Here is a 14,953-nt window from a genome sequence, read left to right as displayed (position 1 = left end):
AAAGTGAACGTTGACGCACTTTGGTATTATTGGAATCAATAATTCGCGTTCAATTGTAATTCCGGCTCAGCGTACACAGTGAGAGGTCTAGAACAGATAGTGTTCTATCTATGCTCTACTGCTTCGAAATTTAGCCGAGCGTTCATTCACCGAAATTGTTTGAAGGTAAAATGGCACCCTTGTAAAGTTTACGTGACCGTACGCTGGGTCGTGTACTTCATCCAATGCCATTCGGCCGTAAACGTGCTTCCTGCTTGGAATGGGCGATTGCAACGCGTTCGAGTGATCCTCACTGTAAGCGCCGGGCGAGCATTTTCCATTTTTCAAGTAAACATACAAGTAAAAAACAGCGTTAATCGGCTGTCGTCATCGGCCATTGGAATTTCCCGCAAAAAATACAATTCATACTCGTCCTATCACTGACACTGACCGCTGCAGCGTCCTGTGCGACGCAGATTTGTCATCCACGACGCATTATCGGGCCCGGATGGGCATAAAAAAGAGACATCAATACAAGTACAGAATAGTAACCGAACTAATAAAATTACCAGCTGGGTCAAGGATAAGGCTCTTGAAATAGAATGTCATCTCAAAAGGGAAGCCATTGAACCGGGACGGGCTAGCGATAAAGACGTATATTCTTGCATCATATTTGACGATTGACGATGAATTGTCGTCCAAATAATCGACATGAGCGTCAACGAATCTGTCCGGGTGCAGGCGATCAGCTTAATCCTGAGGGTGGGTTTAAAAGTTACTCGATGATTCATAACTATGCTAGATTGTAACTGAGTAGCTAACGCAAATAAATTGGACGATTTATGGAATTTGAAGGCTCATCTTTTTTATTTACTTCCAGAATACCGAATCGATTAAAACCCATCATCGATAATGCAATTTGTAATATCACTTATCACCTCCAAGTAGCAATATCTCTGGGAATGCCACTGCACACACTTAACCTTATAATAGTTTTCAAATTTAGGTCGTTAAGCGGACCAACCACCAGCCGATTGTTTTCAGTTTGCGTGCAGATAAGAATTGGTTCAATCCACACAGCCCTTGAGCCATCAACATCATCATCTCGCCAGTACGATCTAGTGCGTTGTAAAAGGCCGACTGATCATTTTTATTGATAACAGATAATGGGTCTTCTAACGCTTCCCCTACACAAGAGACATGAATTTAACTCACCTGAAGGTAATTGATTGTAACATAATAACATAACGTACGCGTAGGTTCGCATGAATGGAACTGTTCGTACAACCTGTTGCTCGAAATTTGAACAGCTGGTGTACGATTGGCGAATGGAACGAAATTAAGCGTAACGATCGGAGCCTCTCTCTCTGCACACGGTCCCTCTAAACACCGCAGCCACATGAGCGCGAACGAACGCGTGCTTGTGGCGAACAGTATCAATCATAAAGGATGCATTACTAGATGCCGGCATTCTCATTCAGCTTCCAGCGTTCGAAGGAGACCGTTGCGTTTCGCGATCGAAGGTTGCCTAGATTGCTGCTACTGGGCCACGCCAACTGCGATCACTTTGAGGAAGCGAATCCGACAGAAATAGTGTTACAATCTCCGCGCGCTTGTTCCGGTGTTGTCACCGCATTAGGGTTAATCGGTAAAGAATAGTGCGCCCTTTCGAAGAGAACGTGTCGCGCGTGCCGCGGCTTTTGGGGTAGGGGAAGGTTTAACGTCCGTTTCGGTGATAAAAACCATTCGCAGTCGTGGCTTACCTTCGGACAGCTGTAGATCGGATTGTTTGCTGGGGAGTGCTTTTGACAATCGTCGTCGTTTCATAGGCGCGCACGTGCAGTGAGGAAGATTTCGAGATCTTCTCCGGAGTCTGTACTAGATCGCAATTGTATCGCATCAGTGAAGGTGAATGATAAAGTGAGTGGTTAGTGTAGTTTATTGATAGTGTTTTGTGATGGCAGCAGAGACGATGGTGGTGAAGAAAGAGCAGCTGACTCTGCAGCTGGATTCCACGCTGTAAGTTGGAACATCCGAACATCCGACGAATATGCAGTGAATTTGTGATGCAAAACTGGTGCTTTCTTACAGGACACAAGTGCCCGAAGGATGCGGACATCGCATGTGGATGTTTATGGGAGTTTACTGGAAGACACTTCTGGTACTGCTAGTGCCTTGCCTCGCTGGAACAGTGTTCCTGGTGGACACCTCGCCCCCGTTCCGGTGCATGTACATCGTGATGGTGATGGGAGTGTTTTGGATCACTGAAGCGTTACCGCTACCGATCACTTCCATGCTGCCGATCGTACTATTCCCAATGATGGGCATCCTGGACACGAACAGGACGTGCATGATGTACATGAAGGATACGATGCTGATGTTCATCGGAGGCATTGTGATGGCACTGGCAGTGGAGTACTGCAACCTCCATAAGCGCGTTGCCTTGAAGGTGATCTCCGTGATCGGGTGTAGTCAGCGGAGGCTCACTTTCGGACTTACCGTGGTGACAATGTTCGTGTCGATGTGGATCTCCAACACGGCCACCGTTGCCATGATGTGTCCGATCGTACAGGCAGTGTTGGAGGAGCTAGAAGCGGTGAGTGTTTGGCGAGATTTTGGTGAGGTAGACATGTCTGAAGCGTTTACTAAATTCACAACCTTTTGAAACAGCAAGGACTCTGCCAAATTAACGAAAAGCCAAAGTCATCCGAAAGCCCCGCGGGCGAGGATGAAGAGTAAGTGATGCGAATATCTCGTCATATCAGGAGCAAGGTGATCGAGTATTAAAATTGTTTATTCATAGACTTCCCCGACCAACAAAGGTAACAATGTGCTACTACATCGGGACGGCCTATGCGGCAACGTGTGGTGGCGTTGGAACGATCGTGGGTTCCGGTGTGAATCTCACTCTGAAGGGTATTTACGAGAGTCGTTTCCCTGATGCACCAACCATCGATTTTCCATCGTTTATGTTCTACAACGTACCCGGTATGCTGATATTCACCTTCCTCACCTGGGTTTGGCTACAGTTTCTCTTCATGGGCTTGTTTAGGTAAGTCGAATTATTGACCCTTTTGTGGACAAGCATTGCGTCAAGATTAATTCTAATTCTTATCTCCGTAACAGACCCGACTGTGAAGATGCCCGTGCTGCCAATATTGGTCCTGAGGGCGAGGCCGTTGCAAAGCGAGTGATCGAGAATCGGTACCGTGAACTGGGGCCAATGACTTCCCACGAGCTCGCTGTGGCGTTTTTCTTCGTCCTTTCGATTGTACTGTATTTTACCCGGGAACCAGGCTTCATGATGGGTTGGGCTGATCTCATACCGAATGCGTAAGTAGTTTGAGCTATCGTGTTACTTTCCTGAGATCCAAAAACTTCATACCACGTGGCGTTATTTTGCAGCAAAATCAAAGACGCGACTCCCGCCATATTCGTCGTGATCATGATGTTCATTGTACCGGCCGACTGGAACTGTTTGTCGTTCTTCCACAAAAGTGGCGGTAGGTTGTGTGCAAGCTGTGCTCGAGTTGTGTGCAACTTGTTTCGAAAAAAAGCTTTCAAACTTTAAGCGCAGGCTTACCCCATCGATTGACAAACCCTGGTTGTGTGTGTGTTTTTTAAGGGCGCCTACCGAAACGAGCCTCACCCGGTCTTATAACGTGGCGGTTTATTAACCAAAAAACACCCTGGAGCCTGCTGTTCCTTCTGGGCGGTGGGTTCGCCTTGGCTGAAGGTGGTCGCACTTCCGGAATGTCGGCCTTGCTAGGACAATCGCTGGCTGGGCTGAAGGTTTTACCACCGCTGCTGCTGCTGTTCGTGCTGTGCGTCGTTGGTGAATTTCTTACCGAGTTCACCTCGAACGTGGCCATCTGCAATGTGTTGTTGCCCGTGCTGGCGGAAGTGGTAAGATTCGATTGTTTCTCTGCCATTTTAGGTGCATAATTTGCCATGCTATATGTTTGCTGCGTGTCTTCAATGCAGGCGATCGCGATTGAAATTCATCCCCTGTATCTCATGTTTCCGGTGGCGATGGTATGCAGCTTTTCGTTCCACCTGCCGGTCGGTACACCGCCGAACGCCATCGTCGCCGGGGTGGGTAACATTCGCATCAAGGATATGGCCGTCGCCGGTATTGGGCCGTCCATCTTTACGCTGTTTGTCAGCTGGGCCAGCTTTCCGACGTGGGGCAGCATTATCTACCCCGAGCTAGCGACCTTCCCCGACTGGGCAAGGCCCTTAAACGAGACGGCTCTGTGAACAAAGGAGCTGCCGTCTGTACTCAGGACAAAGTTGTATATTTAAGATTATATTTGTTATGTGTGTTATGTGCCATTCCGTTGTTAAGCGCCTAGAGTGTAATAAATAATACTATTAGCACATGTTGTAAAGTAAGAAGCAGAGATGCGCTTCACTTTTTGCGTCGGGAATTTCAAGGTCAGTTTATCATGCAAATTAGTATTTACGGATAGTTTCATCAACAATGCATGCATCAACAGTCACTTTGTTGCAACTTTGCGAACTTATTTATTGACCGGCTTCAAGGTGTTTCATAATCGGAACCATCTTCCATTCGACACGTGTCTCCCCAGCTGATATCACTATGCTCGTTCATTAAAATGCAACAAACAACCCAGCACCGATCGTACATCGCCGATTCAAGCCAGGGGACAGTAATCTCCCTCGTTATAGCACGATAGCTTCTGTTTGTCCTTTTCCGGCCGCTCAATTCCGATCTGAGCGCCGTCCTCGTCCACACAGTAGCACTCACCCCGTCGACAAGCCAACCGCTTGTAGTTCCCATTCGGACAGCACTCCGGGATCTCTAGACTTTTGCTGTCCATCAGTAACTTTCTCGCCCGCGCACACTCTGCAAAGACGATGAATTCGTTACTCGTCGCGGCAAGGCTCTTGGCCAAGCTGTACAAAACTTACTACAGTTCATGGTCGCGGCAAGCCGTGAACTTAGCGGTGCCCGGTAGTCATCGATCGGAGCGCCGTCCTTGTCGGAACAGTACATGTAACCGCCGGTCGGGTGCAACTGAATGCGGTCGTAGTATCCATCCGGCTGACAGATGTCACGATCGAACTCGAGCACGTTGTAGTCTTCCGTGGCGTACTCGCTGATGTCGTAAATTTGTGAAATCTTCACATTTTCACAGTCCCGCAGGTAGGTCGTGTTTTCGTGCAATCTTTTATCGACTGCAAAAAAATCAGAGCGGAGAAGAATGAGCAAATCAGAAGGTGTTCGCATTGGTGTGCGTTGAAACTTACAGCACGGAAGACTCGAAAGTCCACGGGTAACGTTTCGAAGGTCAGAAGTTGGACGACCGGAGTGCATGTCCACGCAGACACACATGTCGTCCACGCACTGCAGTTGATCGAAGGAGCCTTTCGAGTCACAGCGTGACGTAAGCACGGGATACTGCGAGTTGAGCAGCGTTCGTGCCTTTGCCGCTAAACGAGAGCACTCTGCAACGGGCGAAGAATTGTAAGATACTTTCGACTGAAGGAGTATTAACCTCTAGAATCTTACCACATCGCATTGAAATCTGAATGCTGGCAGTGTGGACAGCTTCTCCGAATATTCGTTTACCATCCTCATCAATGCAGTAACATCTAGGGTATAAGACATTCATTTACCAGTAATTCTTGCAAGGATACCTTTTACGACCTACGTCTGTCCTGGTATACACCGTACGGGTTGGAAGTTTCCATCCCCATCACACTCAGGTCGCTGCATCAGATGTCCAATAAGTCCTTCCTGGCGCTGATCGTCAAACTTCTTCTGAGCGGTATAGCACTTGCTCGACTCCAACACTGCACGAAAGATGTTGTATCATTTCACACGGATTGTTTCCAAGTCCCCAGAAGACGTACTTACTCGGTTGACATGTTGGATGTTCATCACCTTCCGCCACCTTACAGTACAACCCGGGACCACATATCCCCGCCGGTACGGGATAGCCCAATCCACCCACCGAACAATCATCGCCGAGCTTCAGATTCTCCACGCAAGTCTTGCAGCAAGAGCAAGGCGTTGCAGATGGAAAGATGATTCCATTGTGCGTCGCATTCTGTGCCCTGCAGGCCGTTTTCAGTGTATCACACTCATTGCTTTCGCGATAGTTCTAAAGCACCACCAAAGAAAAGATAAGTACACTGATGTAGAGGTGTGTGATTGCGTATACTCACATCACAGAAATCCTCCGTGCAAACGTAATTCTTTGCCAATTCGAGCTGCGCTTCTGTTAGCGATACGATCGCCAATAGCCCCAAAATGATCGTGTTGGATAATCGGCACATCTTTACGACACCTGCAGTACAGCGGTGCGCAATCAATGCGCAACTTTCACCGATCAGTCTTGTCGCTTGAACTGACAAATAAGGCCCAATAAATCACCTTCTTCTCGCTGTATTGGCGGTGCAATCAGCGGCAACAGCGGTTTCAAAGATAACGAATTGATAAGGTAGTTCGAATAGGAAATAAAACGTACGGAATGAATGTCGACATTGGTTTTTACGCGTCACAACTACGAGTATGTGAGGGGTAAACATATTGTATTTCAACGTGTTTTTACGTATTTTATTCCCGATTTCCAATGGGAGTTATTATATTTACTTCTGATATTGTTTATGTAAGCTCACATACTATTGGGAATTCAGCTAATTAAATAACACATTGTGGTGCAAAAGTTTTAATTACAAAATGGGTAAAAAGATAGCTGTTTCGATCAAATAAAATAAAATGTATCAAATTGTGCATAGCTTCCTCCACATTAAATGACTCACCGAAGTGTGTCCCTTTTCGTCCCTAGCATTCGTAAATTGGAACGCGTCCTATGGTAAGCAATTTTCGGAACATATCACCTCAATTGGCACTCCGAATATGTACCGGACGTCAACAAACCCTCGGCACGCAACGGAACCGAATGCCGGGTACGCCATCCCAACAAATCCCATCAACAGGTCGCCGGTACTGTTTGGCGTGCATAAACAATGGATTGTTGACGGTGGCACGGAGACAGTGTGCTCCATCGATACGCAACCAAGCAACCACCGGCTTTCCGGTCGGTTGTCAACGCAACGCTCGCAACACCATAGACGACGACGCCGGACGCTTTCGAACAACGACTTTTCGTCGGTGGCGTGTACTCACCGGCACAACTTGCAACGAAACGCGTCAGAACGGAAAATCAAAGACCCTTTTTGTTGCTGTGTAGTGGAACCTGGAACAATAAAACGCAACTTGGGGAAATCTAGTGTACGCTTCACTGCCTCGAGAAGGCTGTGTGTTTTTTTTTTCGAGTTCAGAAGCTGTAAAGGGTGACAGAAGCGTTCTACGCGGACATTGTGATTTTTTGTGCTGTTTTGTGTGCCGTTCTCGGCACCATACTTTAAGGGATTTCGGTGCCGCTATTTGGATTTTGCGCGTATTAAGAAGCAATGGATCCGGTGCTACTCGAGCGTGAACGCGTTCTGTTCCGGCTGAACGAAGAAATAAACGCCAAGTCACGGGGTCTGTTCGAGCTGAACGAGAACGTCAGCTGGATGACAACGAAGCGCCGATTGCGCCACGGTATGAAGAAGCTGAACAATGTGGCCGTCCTGGGACCACCGGGCGATGAGTCGTCATCGTCGGAGCTGGGTGCATCGATCGATACGACGGATAAGGAGAGCGGTACGACCGCCGGTGGAGGCGCCGGCACAGGCACTGGGTCGGACGAGGAGCCGGAAAGTGACGACCGTTCGTCGGCTGTTATCTTCGCGGTGGTCCGCGACGGTGAGAAGGACACGCACGGTGGCCGGGAACAGCAGCGTGAACAGGAACCGGCCTCCACGATGACGACCCTCACCGAGATACGGTGCGATGCGATACAGGAAGAGCATACGCGAGCGAACAACACCAACCAACAGCTGCAGCTGGTGAAGGTCACGACCGTGTCGGTGGAGCGCAAGGTAAGCAATGGGCAGCGGGTGGCGGGCGGAACCGGCACGGCGGGCGGCGGTGGTGGAATGCTGATCGCCAGCAAATCGGTGACATCGGCAGCGACGGCACGCAATCTCAGCAAAAACATGGCCGACGTCGTACCGAAGGTGCTCGAGAAGAAGAACATCAGCTCGGAGGGACTGATCAAGTAGGTGGTGGAGCGAGTTCGATCGGGCGTACGATTAACGTGACGTTGATGATTCGTTTCGGGTGTGTAGGTTCCTCAAATCCAAAGTGGCTATCCTTCAGACGGAGCTGGAAGCGAGCCAGAAGCAGAATGAGGCGAATGTCAAGGATCTAAATTTGGCACTCGATCGCCTGAAGCAGCTCGAAGCGTTGAAGGAACAGCTGCTAACGAAGAACGGTGCGCTCGAGCGGACGGTCAAGAAGTTTGAGGAGCGCAACGTGGAGCTGGACAAGATGCTAAAGGTAATGGGAGCGGGCGTACTGCTGGGGATGGTGATGAAACGGTGCCGAATTACAGTGAACCGTGATGATTGATGTTTCCAGGAAAAGGACGCCCAGCTGAACGTCTCGGCGAAGGAGCTGTTTGGGGCACGGTCGGAGATTCGTAATCTGACCCATCACAACCAAACGCAGGAGAAGCGTCTGTTCAAGACGCAGGAGGAGGTCGAAAGTTTGCGCATCAAGCTGAGCATCGCGAATGATTCGGAAAAGGTACCCGTGTGTTACGTTTGTTGACGTGCGCTTCTTCTGGGGCATGTCTGTAGTAAGTGTTTCGGATGTAGTTGGCAAGGTGGGAAAAACAATTCGGCTTAATTTTGGCCGAGAATTTTTGTTGAAGATGATGTACGATGCGCTGTGTGATAGACACATCAATAACGAAGCGTTGAAAATGGAAGGTTATTCAGGGCTTCCCACCCGTGGTACCGAGGTGAAGATGTGTTTTTTAAAGTCATCTTTATGGTCTTTAATTTAATTTTTTGACACTCTTCTTATTTGTACAAAAATGATATTTGAGACATTTCAAATAATAGTTCAAAGAATATCTCAAATTAATGACACATAAATTGGTAACGAAAAACACGCGTGATAGCAAACGACGAACCCGAATATGATATGATTTCCTAAAAAAACTAACTATTCATCAATTAGTCATCCATAAAATTTAAATCATATTATTAATTACTAATTGATCCATATTTAATGTTATGCGAATTTGGAAGAACCAAAAAGATATTTAATAGTAATAGCAACTACATCCAGACTCAATATTTTCATGAATTTCCCAGGAAACACGCGATGCAGCTCGACAGGAACGTCTCACCTACGAGAAGCAGATAAGACAACTCCGCAAGCAGCGTACCGAGGTGTTGGCCGACTACAAGAAGCTGCTGCTGAGCGTCGATCAGATGAAGAAGCAACAGTTCAACCAGGAACAGTCGAGACAGATAAATGACTTTGAAAAAGATTACTTACGGCATCTAGACGAGGCAGCGTCCCCACCACCAGTGCAGTAGTGTGCGAATGGTTGTCCTCCACCCGTTCGTGTCGATTAGAAGTTCAATAATAAAGTAATCCTCTTAGCTTTCACACAAACCATCCCTGCTCCATGCTCACAGTCCTTTTAATGGTGCGAAGATGAGTGGCGAAGGTGGGTTTGCCGATTAGTCATTCCACGACCGGAACGACAATTCGCCCAAGACGGCGTGCTGCACGATGCATTCCAATGTGGGAGTGCAAGAACAGATGGGACAAAGCATCGGTACTGACGCAGATGGGGTGAGAGTCTCATTTGGGGGAGGCAAGAGGACATGTGTTCTTCCTGTACCGAATCAATGCACCGAATCCGTTGCATATGCGGCGAGGTACCACGACGCGTGAGTATTCCAGGAAAATGGCCAATAAAGGCAACGACTGCAGCATACAAAAATGTTTATGCTATCCCGATCAATGCTGGTGGAGGGTGGTTTTTTCCTCTCTTATTTTCGTCTGCTGTTGGGTCCCTCACGACCCAGACCACCTGCACCCCGCTTCCTCCTTCCTTTCCCTCTTGCGAGCCATTTCGTCTTTGTTGCACATTCTTGGGCGGCTTTTTTCGTTTTGTTTTTGCACGCGATCGCACGGCTTTGTCTCGACCCGGGTGCACACTGCATTTCCCCATCGTCATTCTCTTTTTCTTACCGTGGTGGTGTTGGTGTTGCAAACTTGGTTGCAACCGGTTCGGGTGTTGTTTTTTTTCCTGTCTCACCTTTCCGATTAAACGAACGCACACACCACCATGCGGCTCGACCGCCATGTTGGAAAAGTGCACATGTTTGCGTTTGCGTTGGTGCAGCAATGGCGCCCGAAAACGCATCGGTTGCAACGCGCGTGGGTCGCAGAACAGGGGGTAGACTAACGGCCACTGACGGAAGACGGAGCAGATTTTCAAATGACCGTTCCACACTGAGCCGTTGGCGCTCGCGTACACCGATGTGACCCATTTCGATTCGGGGCGAGCTGGGAAAATGAGGACACTTTTACTTCTGTGCCGATTATGCTCGATGCTTGTTTGATTCGTTTGCCCCGTTTGCGTTTGGCCGGTAAAATTAGCCGACGCTTCGGTGTTTATTTATTTATGTTTTTATGTTTTATTTTCTGCTCCCCATTGCTCCGGACGATAGCTTTACCGCTGTCCGGGAAGTCTTAATGACCGTAAAACCTTTGCATACAGCACGGACGAAACCGTGCGGTGTTGAAGAATGAAAGTAAATGAAGGAAAAAGTTTCCTAATTACTAGGCCGATCGAATTAAGGTCACTTTTGTTTTTTTCTAATGTTTCGACCATTCGAGGACCATTCCTGCGGTGTACCACACTGCGAGTTGAGGCGATATATTGTATAGATCATTTGATGGTAGGCGCTAATGATGTGTGATGATCGTTTTGCTACTATTATTGCTGCCGCCCAGAAGTAATTGAGTATTCAGATCAATGCCGGCGAAGACGTGGTTGCCATGTTGCTTCAAAAACAGCCGCATCTAAATGATCTTTATTGAGGGCTTTAGGTCGGCATGATGACACACCACTTCGAGTTTGTTGCTGGTGCAACACATCCGTGCCTGAGTTGAAGATAGAATTTTAAATCACACTTGGAAGAAGACTCTTGGAGATTGCCACAAGTGCACTGTGAATATGGATTTTTGTGATTTTCCTGCACAGAATAATCATTCTATTGCCGTTAGGCGTTCACTACTCTTCAAATACTTTAGCAAGCCAAACATTCTAGACTGCGTTAATCAACTGATTGTGCATTACTGTGGGAAAATTAGAGCCTGATTAAAATAAAAAACCTGCTCAAGAAAAAAACATCTCATCTCCATTCACACCCAGCTCAAAATAGCAAAAAAGAACTGTTCTCTTCCACCAAGCAGTGGAGTTGATTTGACCTAGAAAATGTTCTAATTAAATTATTCCTCCTTAACGGACGCAATATTTTAGGCCCGTGCTCGAAAAAGCAACAAATTCAATTAAGCCCACTATGCGCGATCCCGCTGAATCTACAGTGATCGGACGCATCGCACCAACACAAGCGCTTGATCGCATAATGTTGCTGCGCAATCCATTCAACACATTCCATCGCACTAGCGGCGCGTGCATAGTGTGCCGTCGGACAACATCGCGGCATAACCAATACCAGCGACCAGCGAAAATGCACATAGGTCTACTTCGATGCGTGCAGGTTGAAACGAGATGTTGCGTTACAGCGGCCAAAGGTTGGAAAGGGATCGAAAACATGGGTTTAATGCAAGAGTGATCACAAAAACTCCTAGAGTTTATACAAAATTGTAGGGTTTTTGACATAAAGTTATCTTTCCACAGTTTTGTATTGCTTACGGGATTTCCAATCTAGATAATTTATTGATCTAATATCACATTTTGTATTTGCGAAGCAACTTTATAGTTTAAACAGATTTTGACATGAAGTATTTTTTTCGTTTTCTTGTGATATTTTATTCTGTTTCTCTTAAACATTATTTACAATTAACTACTAACGTTTCAGTTTGAGAATGTAGGATTATTTATGTAGAAAATTATTGGTTTAGCATTGTTGCTCTATATTTAAATTCTTAAATCTTCGTATAAAAATATGTTAAGTTTCAAATTGATGTTTAGAAATGTCATTGATTGAAAACATATTTTTATAATGTCTTCCCTAAGCCTCAAACAAGCGATTTTCTTCTTTTTCATTCCTCTCATTTGTGTTTTCATCGCATTAAGACTTTTGAAATATTTTTTCCGTATTTATCTCATAGCAAAGGCAATACTTTTCCACAGACCGAACGTGCCTAAGAATGGTAATGGGCAACATTTTCAAGGTATTCCGGTCTGCGGGCGCGTTGAAGTCTCTCGATCGAACGCAACAAACTTATTCGGTTCGTAGCTTCGTAGCGGTAAAGAGTAAGTCGTTCTGCGCACATTTTTTTTTCCTGTTTCTCGCGCTTCTCGCGATCTCCGTACCTTCACCCAGTGCCCAGTGCCCTGTGCCGCGGACACTGTGTGTGTGTTCTTGTTTCAACAATTTTCTTCCCATCGAGTGAACGAACGACCGGGGGCAGCCAGGTTTACGTTTATTTCTGCACGAGCTTTTATTTTGGAAGTTTCCCATTTTGCTAAATTCGCTGGACTGTTTTGTGATCGCCCGCAGTGTTCGTCCTTCCTGTTGATAGTTGAAGCGTTTGCCAGTGTTGTTGATATATTTTAAAGTGCCTTGTCTTTCATCGTGTTTAAAAATTCATTCCTAATTTCGTCACCCGCTGGCACAGGGCGATTTGAGGTAAAACACAACTTCCACAACATCTGGCATCGTGCAGCAAGAATAGATGTATGGGAATTTCCGTGCACGGTACGCAACGTTCCTTCGCAAGGTGTAGTCGATTGGATTGCGCGTGATTGTTTGCCTTTAACCGTCCGGCTCGCTGACAAAGATCGTGTCCAAGATATCGCCGTTCTGTTCGTCGTCGTCGTTGTGGTGTGTCGTCGACAGTGCGTGTTCATGTTCATGTGTGCGAGCGTTCGGTAGTGGCGGAACTGGGGTGATAAATTCTTCACGTTAGGTTTTTTCTTTTTTTGGGGTGGCAATAACCCATTTTTCATAATTTAATATTTATTTTCCTCTTTTTCGTTCCTTCGTTTCGGTTGAAAGAAAGGCAAAAGAAAACGGAAATGCAAGTGTAAGGTGTGGAAATGTGCGTGCAGTGAGAGGTGTTCCCCACACTCCGTTATCCTGTGCATGAGTGTTGTCCGTGGTGCGTTCGATGGATAGTGCAAACAGATAAGAAGCAATCAAGAAGCAAACGAGTGTGTGCGTGTGTGTGTGGTTTTGTGCGTGTTTGGAACGTAAAAGGAGCCGCCCGTTCGAGCGCTGTGTGAAGCGATAGTGCGAGCAGTCAGTAACAGTGCTGGAGGACACCCCGAAACAGGATTTCTTCGACTGTCCTCGAGAAACGGCCCCTTCGGGTGATCGTGCTCATCAAAGGAAACCGGCCGACGGCAGCAACAGCAGCAGCGAAAAGAGCAAACCGACGCAAGAAAAGCGCGACGGTTCGGTCCACCATCGATCACCCGTTCGTTTGGTGCGCACGGAGCGAACAAGCGTTGCATAACCTCGACAAAGTGGAAAGTAAGTATCTTGTAAGTGAGTGAGTTGTCCACTTACAAAGCCCAGACCAGATGGTGTCACTGGTTATCGCAACACGAAAGCTGCTGCTAGGCGGGTTTTGGTTGTTTTCCTTTAAAAAATAATCATTCGCCTGCTTCGAATCTGTTGATTCCTTCTTACGGCAAACGGTCTCAGCCGAATGTCCTTCAGAATAAAGAATAATCAAACAAAAAAGTGGTTCCCTTACATGCAGATGTTCAATATAAAGCGAGATCAGCAAATCTCGTTTCGTGGTAGGGATTTTTAAAATAACTCGTTTTGTGCTGACTTGTGACTTTATTATCACATTTAATGCATGCGGAGCTGGTTTAGAACTCTGTCTGGTAAGACAATTTCCCAGGTAGGATCTAAAGGTCATCATTGATTATGGGCTATTAAAAGAGATGCTTAGCAATCAATAAGCTGGATTACCTGTGGATAAAACACACACAGCATATAATAAGCCCAGTCTAAAATTAACTCCAAAGAGGCATTAGATTACGGATAAACCTGATATTTTAACAGTTTACCTTCGGTCGTTGCCAATGCCTCTGTAAAGTCCGGCGTCACGATTGTTAATAATTCGAACGCGAAGCTCTTCCTGGAGCGATGCGGACAGGCAGAGATATTAATGTTGTGTGTTTTTTTTTGCATGCACACCAATCACGCCGTTCGAACGAACGATCGTTCGGGATGATCGGGATGATAATTTGAGGATGATCTCAGCGGATGACCCGCAGTTGGCGCAGTTTGGCACGACCTTAAACATGACTACCAACATGTGCTACCGTGGCGGGCGAGTTTCATGTGGCTTCCAGTGTCTTTCCTCACCGTGCCAACCATTCCGGAAGTGATCATTTATGGGGATGATTCGGATCTTTTTGACACAAGTCACGATGAAACCGTATATTTAAGCTGCGATGATTAGTATTTCGGAATAGTCTCCCGAACAGGATGTTATGCGAAGCGTTGATAGCCATCGGATAATGGAAACTCCCTCCAGGAATCGGTGCGCAACTGACGTTTCTGCTCTCCGTTGGTCCGTTGTACCTTTCGGCGCCCGGCAACCATAACGGCAATAGTGACGTTAGGCGGTGGGAGTTTTCTCAGCTATCACCGCTTTAAACAAATCTAGATCGGCACCCGGCATCACTTTCCTCGCTCTACTTAACCTTTTCCCCGTTAGGATCGTTTCACGGCGTAGGTGCGATCGGGTGGAAAACAGACACAAGGGATAAAAAAAGGCACCGCCATGTTCCGGCAATGCATGTGTGTTCCGAAGAATATTAATCGTTTTATCAAAGGAAGCAAACAAAGCAGACAAACGAAATAGGGAAAAAAC

General features: G+C 46.8%; 4 protein-coding genes across 4 annotated transcripts in view; 3 read left to right on the top strand and 1 right to left on the bottom strand.

Annotated features, from left to right (window-relative positions):
• The first annotated feature begins 1,901 nt into the window (after positions 1–1,901).
• On the top strand, positions 1,902–4,325 carry LOC128303538 (protein I'm not dead yet-like). Its single transcript, XM_053040521.1, has 8 exons — positions 1,902–1,998; positions 2,071–2,575; positions 2,650–2,714; positions 2,783–3,031; positions 3,106–3,312; positions 3,385–3,482; positions 3,605–3,885; positions 3,964–4,325. Exons 1-8 carry the CDS (start codon positions 1,937–1,939, stop codon positions 4,237–4,239), a joined length of 1,743 nt encoding a protein of 580 aa, XP_052896481.1. The 5' UTR covers positions 1,902–1,936; the 3' UTR covers positions 4,240–4,325.
• Positions 4,326–4,487: 162 nt separating this feature from the next.
• On the bottom strand, positions 4,488–6,344 carry LOC128303661 (thyroglobulin-like). The gene is made up of 7 exons (XM_053040702.1): positions 6,175–6,344; positions 5,864–6,110; positions 5,658–5,799; positions 5,516–5,598; positions 5,254–5,451; positions 4,915–5,181; positions 4,488–4,849 (listed from the first exon to the last, which is right to left on the bottom strand). The coding sequence occupies exons 1-7, from the start codon at positions 6,283–6,285 to the stop codon at positions 4,638–4,640; spliced, it is 1,260 nt and encodes a 419-aa protein (XP_052896662.1). The 5' UTR covers positions 6,286–6,344; the 3' UTR covers positions 4,488–4,637.
• Positions 6,345–7,425: 1,081 nt separating this feature from the next.
• LOC128304991 (uncharacterized) lies at positions 7,426–9,450 on the top strand. Its single transcript, XM_053042259.1, has 4 exons — positions 7,426–8,117; positions 8,188–8,398; positions 8,480–8,647; positions 9,223–9,450. Exons 1-4 carry the CDS (start codon positions 7,426–7,428, stop codon positions 9,448–9,450), a joined length of 1,299 nt encoding a protein of 432 aa, XP_052898219.1.
• A 3,779-nt stretch (positions 9,451–13,229) lies between these two features.
• LOC128301022 (uncharacterized) overlaps positions 13,230–14,953 on the top strand; it is a 36,640-nt gene continuing 34,916 nt past the window's right edge. Inside the window, exon 1 of the mRNA XM_053037316.1 lies at positions 13,230–13,593. The gene's annotated coding sequence lies outside the window, so the exon portion shown is untranslated. The remainder of the gene's footprint in view (positions 13,594–14,953) is intronic.

The sequence above is a fragment of the Anopheles moucheti genome, chromosome 3, assembly GCF_943734755.1.
Source record: "Anopheles moucheti chromosome 3, idAnoMoucSN_F20_07, whole genome shotgun sequence".
Taxonomy (NCBI): domain Eukaryota; kingdom Metazoa; phylum Arthropoda; class Insecta; order Diptera; family Culicidae; genus Anopheles; species Anopheles moucheti.
The sequence above is the reverse complement of the archived record's forward strand: the minus strand, read 5'-3'. Positions and strand labels throughout refer to the sequence as shown.

What these genes read in the sequence shown, in the direction of transcription:
- LOC128303538 (XM_053040521.1), top strand. Translation starts at nt 1,937, where the DNA reads ATGGCAGCAGAGACGATGGTGGTGAAGAAAGAGCAGCTGACTCTGCAG. An exon ending in TGTTGGAGGAGCTAGAAGCG is followed by an intron (nt 2,576 to 2,649) that starts GTGAGTGTTTGG and finishes CTTTTGAAACAG; the next exon opens with CAAGGACTCTGCCAAATTAA. An exon ending in GTTCTTCCACAAAAGTGGCG is followed by an intron (nt 3,483 to 3,604) that starts GTAGGTTGTGTG and finishes GTGTTTTTTAAG; the next exon opens with GGCGCCTACCGAAACGAGCC.
- LOC128303661 (XM_053040702.1), bottom strand. Translation starts at nt 6,285, where the DNA reads ATGTGCCGATTATCCAACACGATCATTTTGGGGCTATTGGCGATCGTA. An exon ending in CGGTGTATACCAGGACAGAC is followed by an intron (nt 5,599 to 5,657) that starts GTAGGTCGTAAA and finishes CTTATACCCTAG; the next exon opens with ATGTTACTGCATTGATGAGG. An exon ending in TGCCGCGACCATGAACTGTA is followed by an intron (nt 4,850 to 4,914) that starts GTAAGTTTTGTA and finishes TCGTCTTTGCAG; the next exon opens with AGTGTGCGCGGGCGAGAAAG.
- LOC128304991 (XM_053042259.1), top strand. Translation starts at nt 7,426, where the DNA reads ATGGATCCGGTGCTACTCGAGCGTGAACGCGTTCTGTTCCGGCTGAAC. An exon ending in AGCTCGGAGGGACTGATCAA is followed by an intron (nt 8,118 to 8,187) that starts GTAGGTGGTGGA and finishes TCGGGTGTGTAG; the next exon opens with GTTCCTCAAATCCAAAGTGG. An exon ending in AGCTGGACAAGATGCTAAAG is followed by an intron (nt 8,399 to 8,479) that starts GTAATGGGAGCG and finishes TGATGTTTCCAG; the next exon opens with GAAAAGGACGCCCAGCTGAA.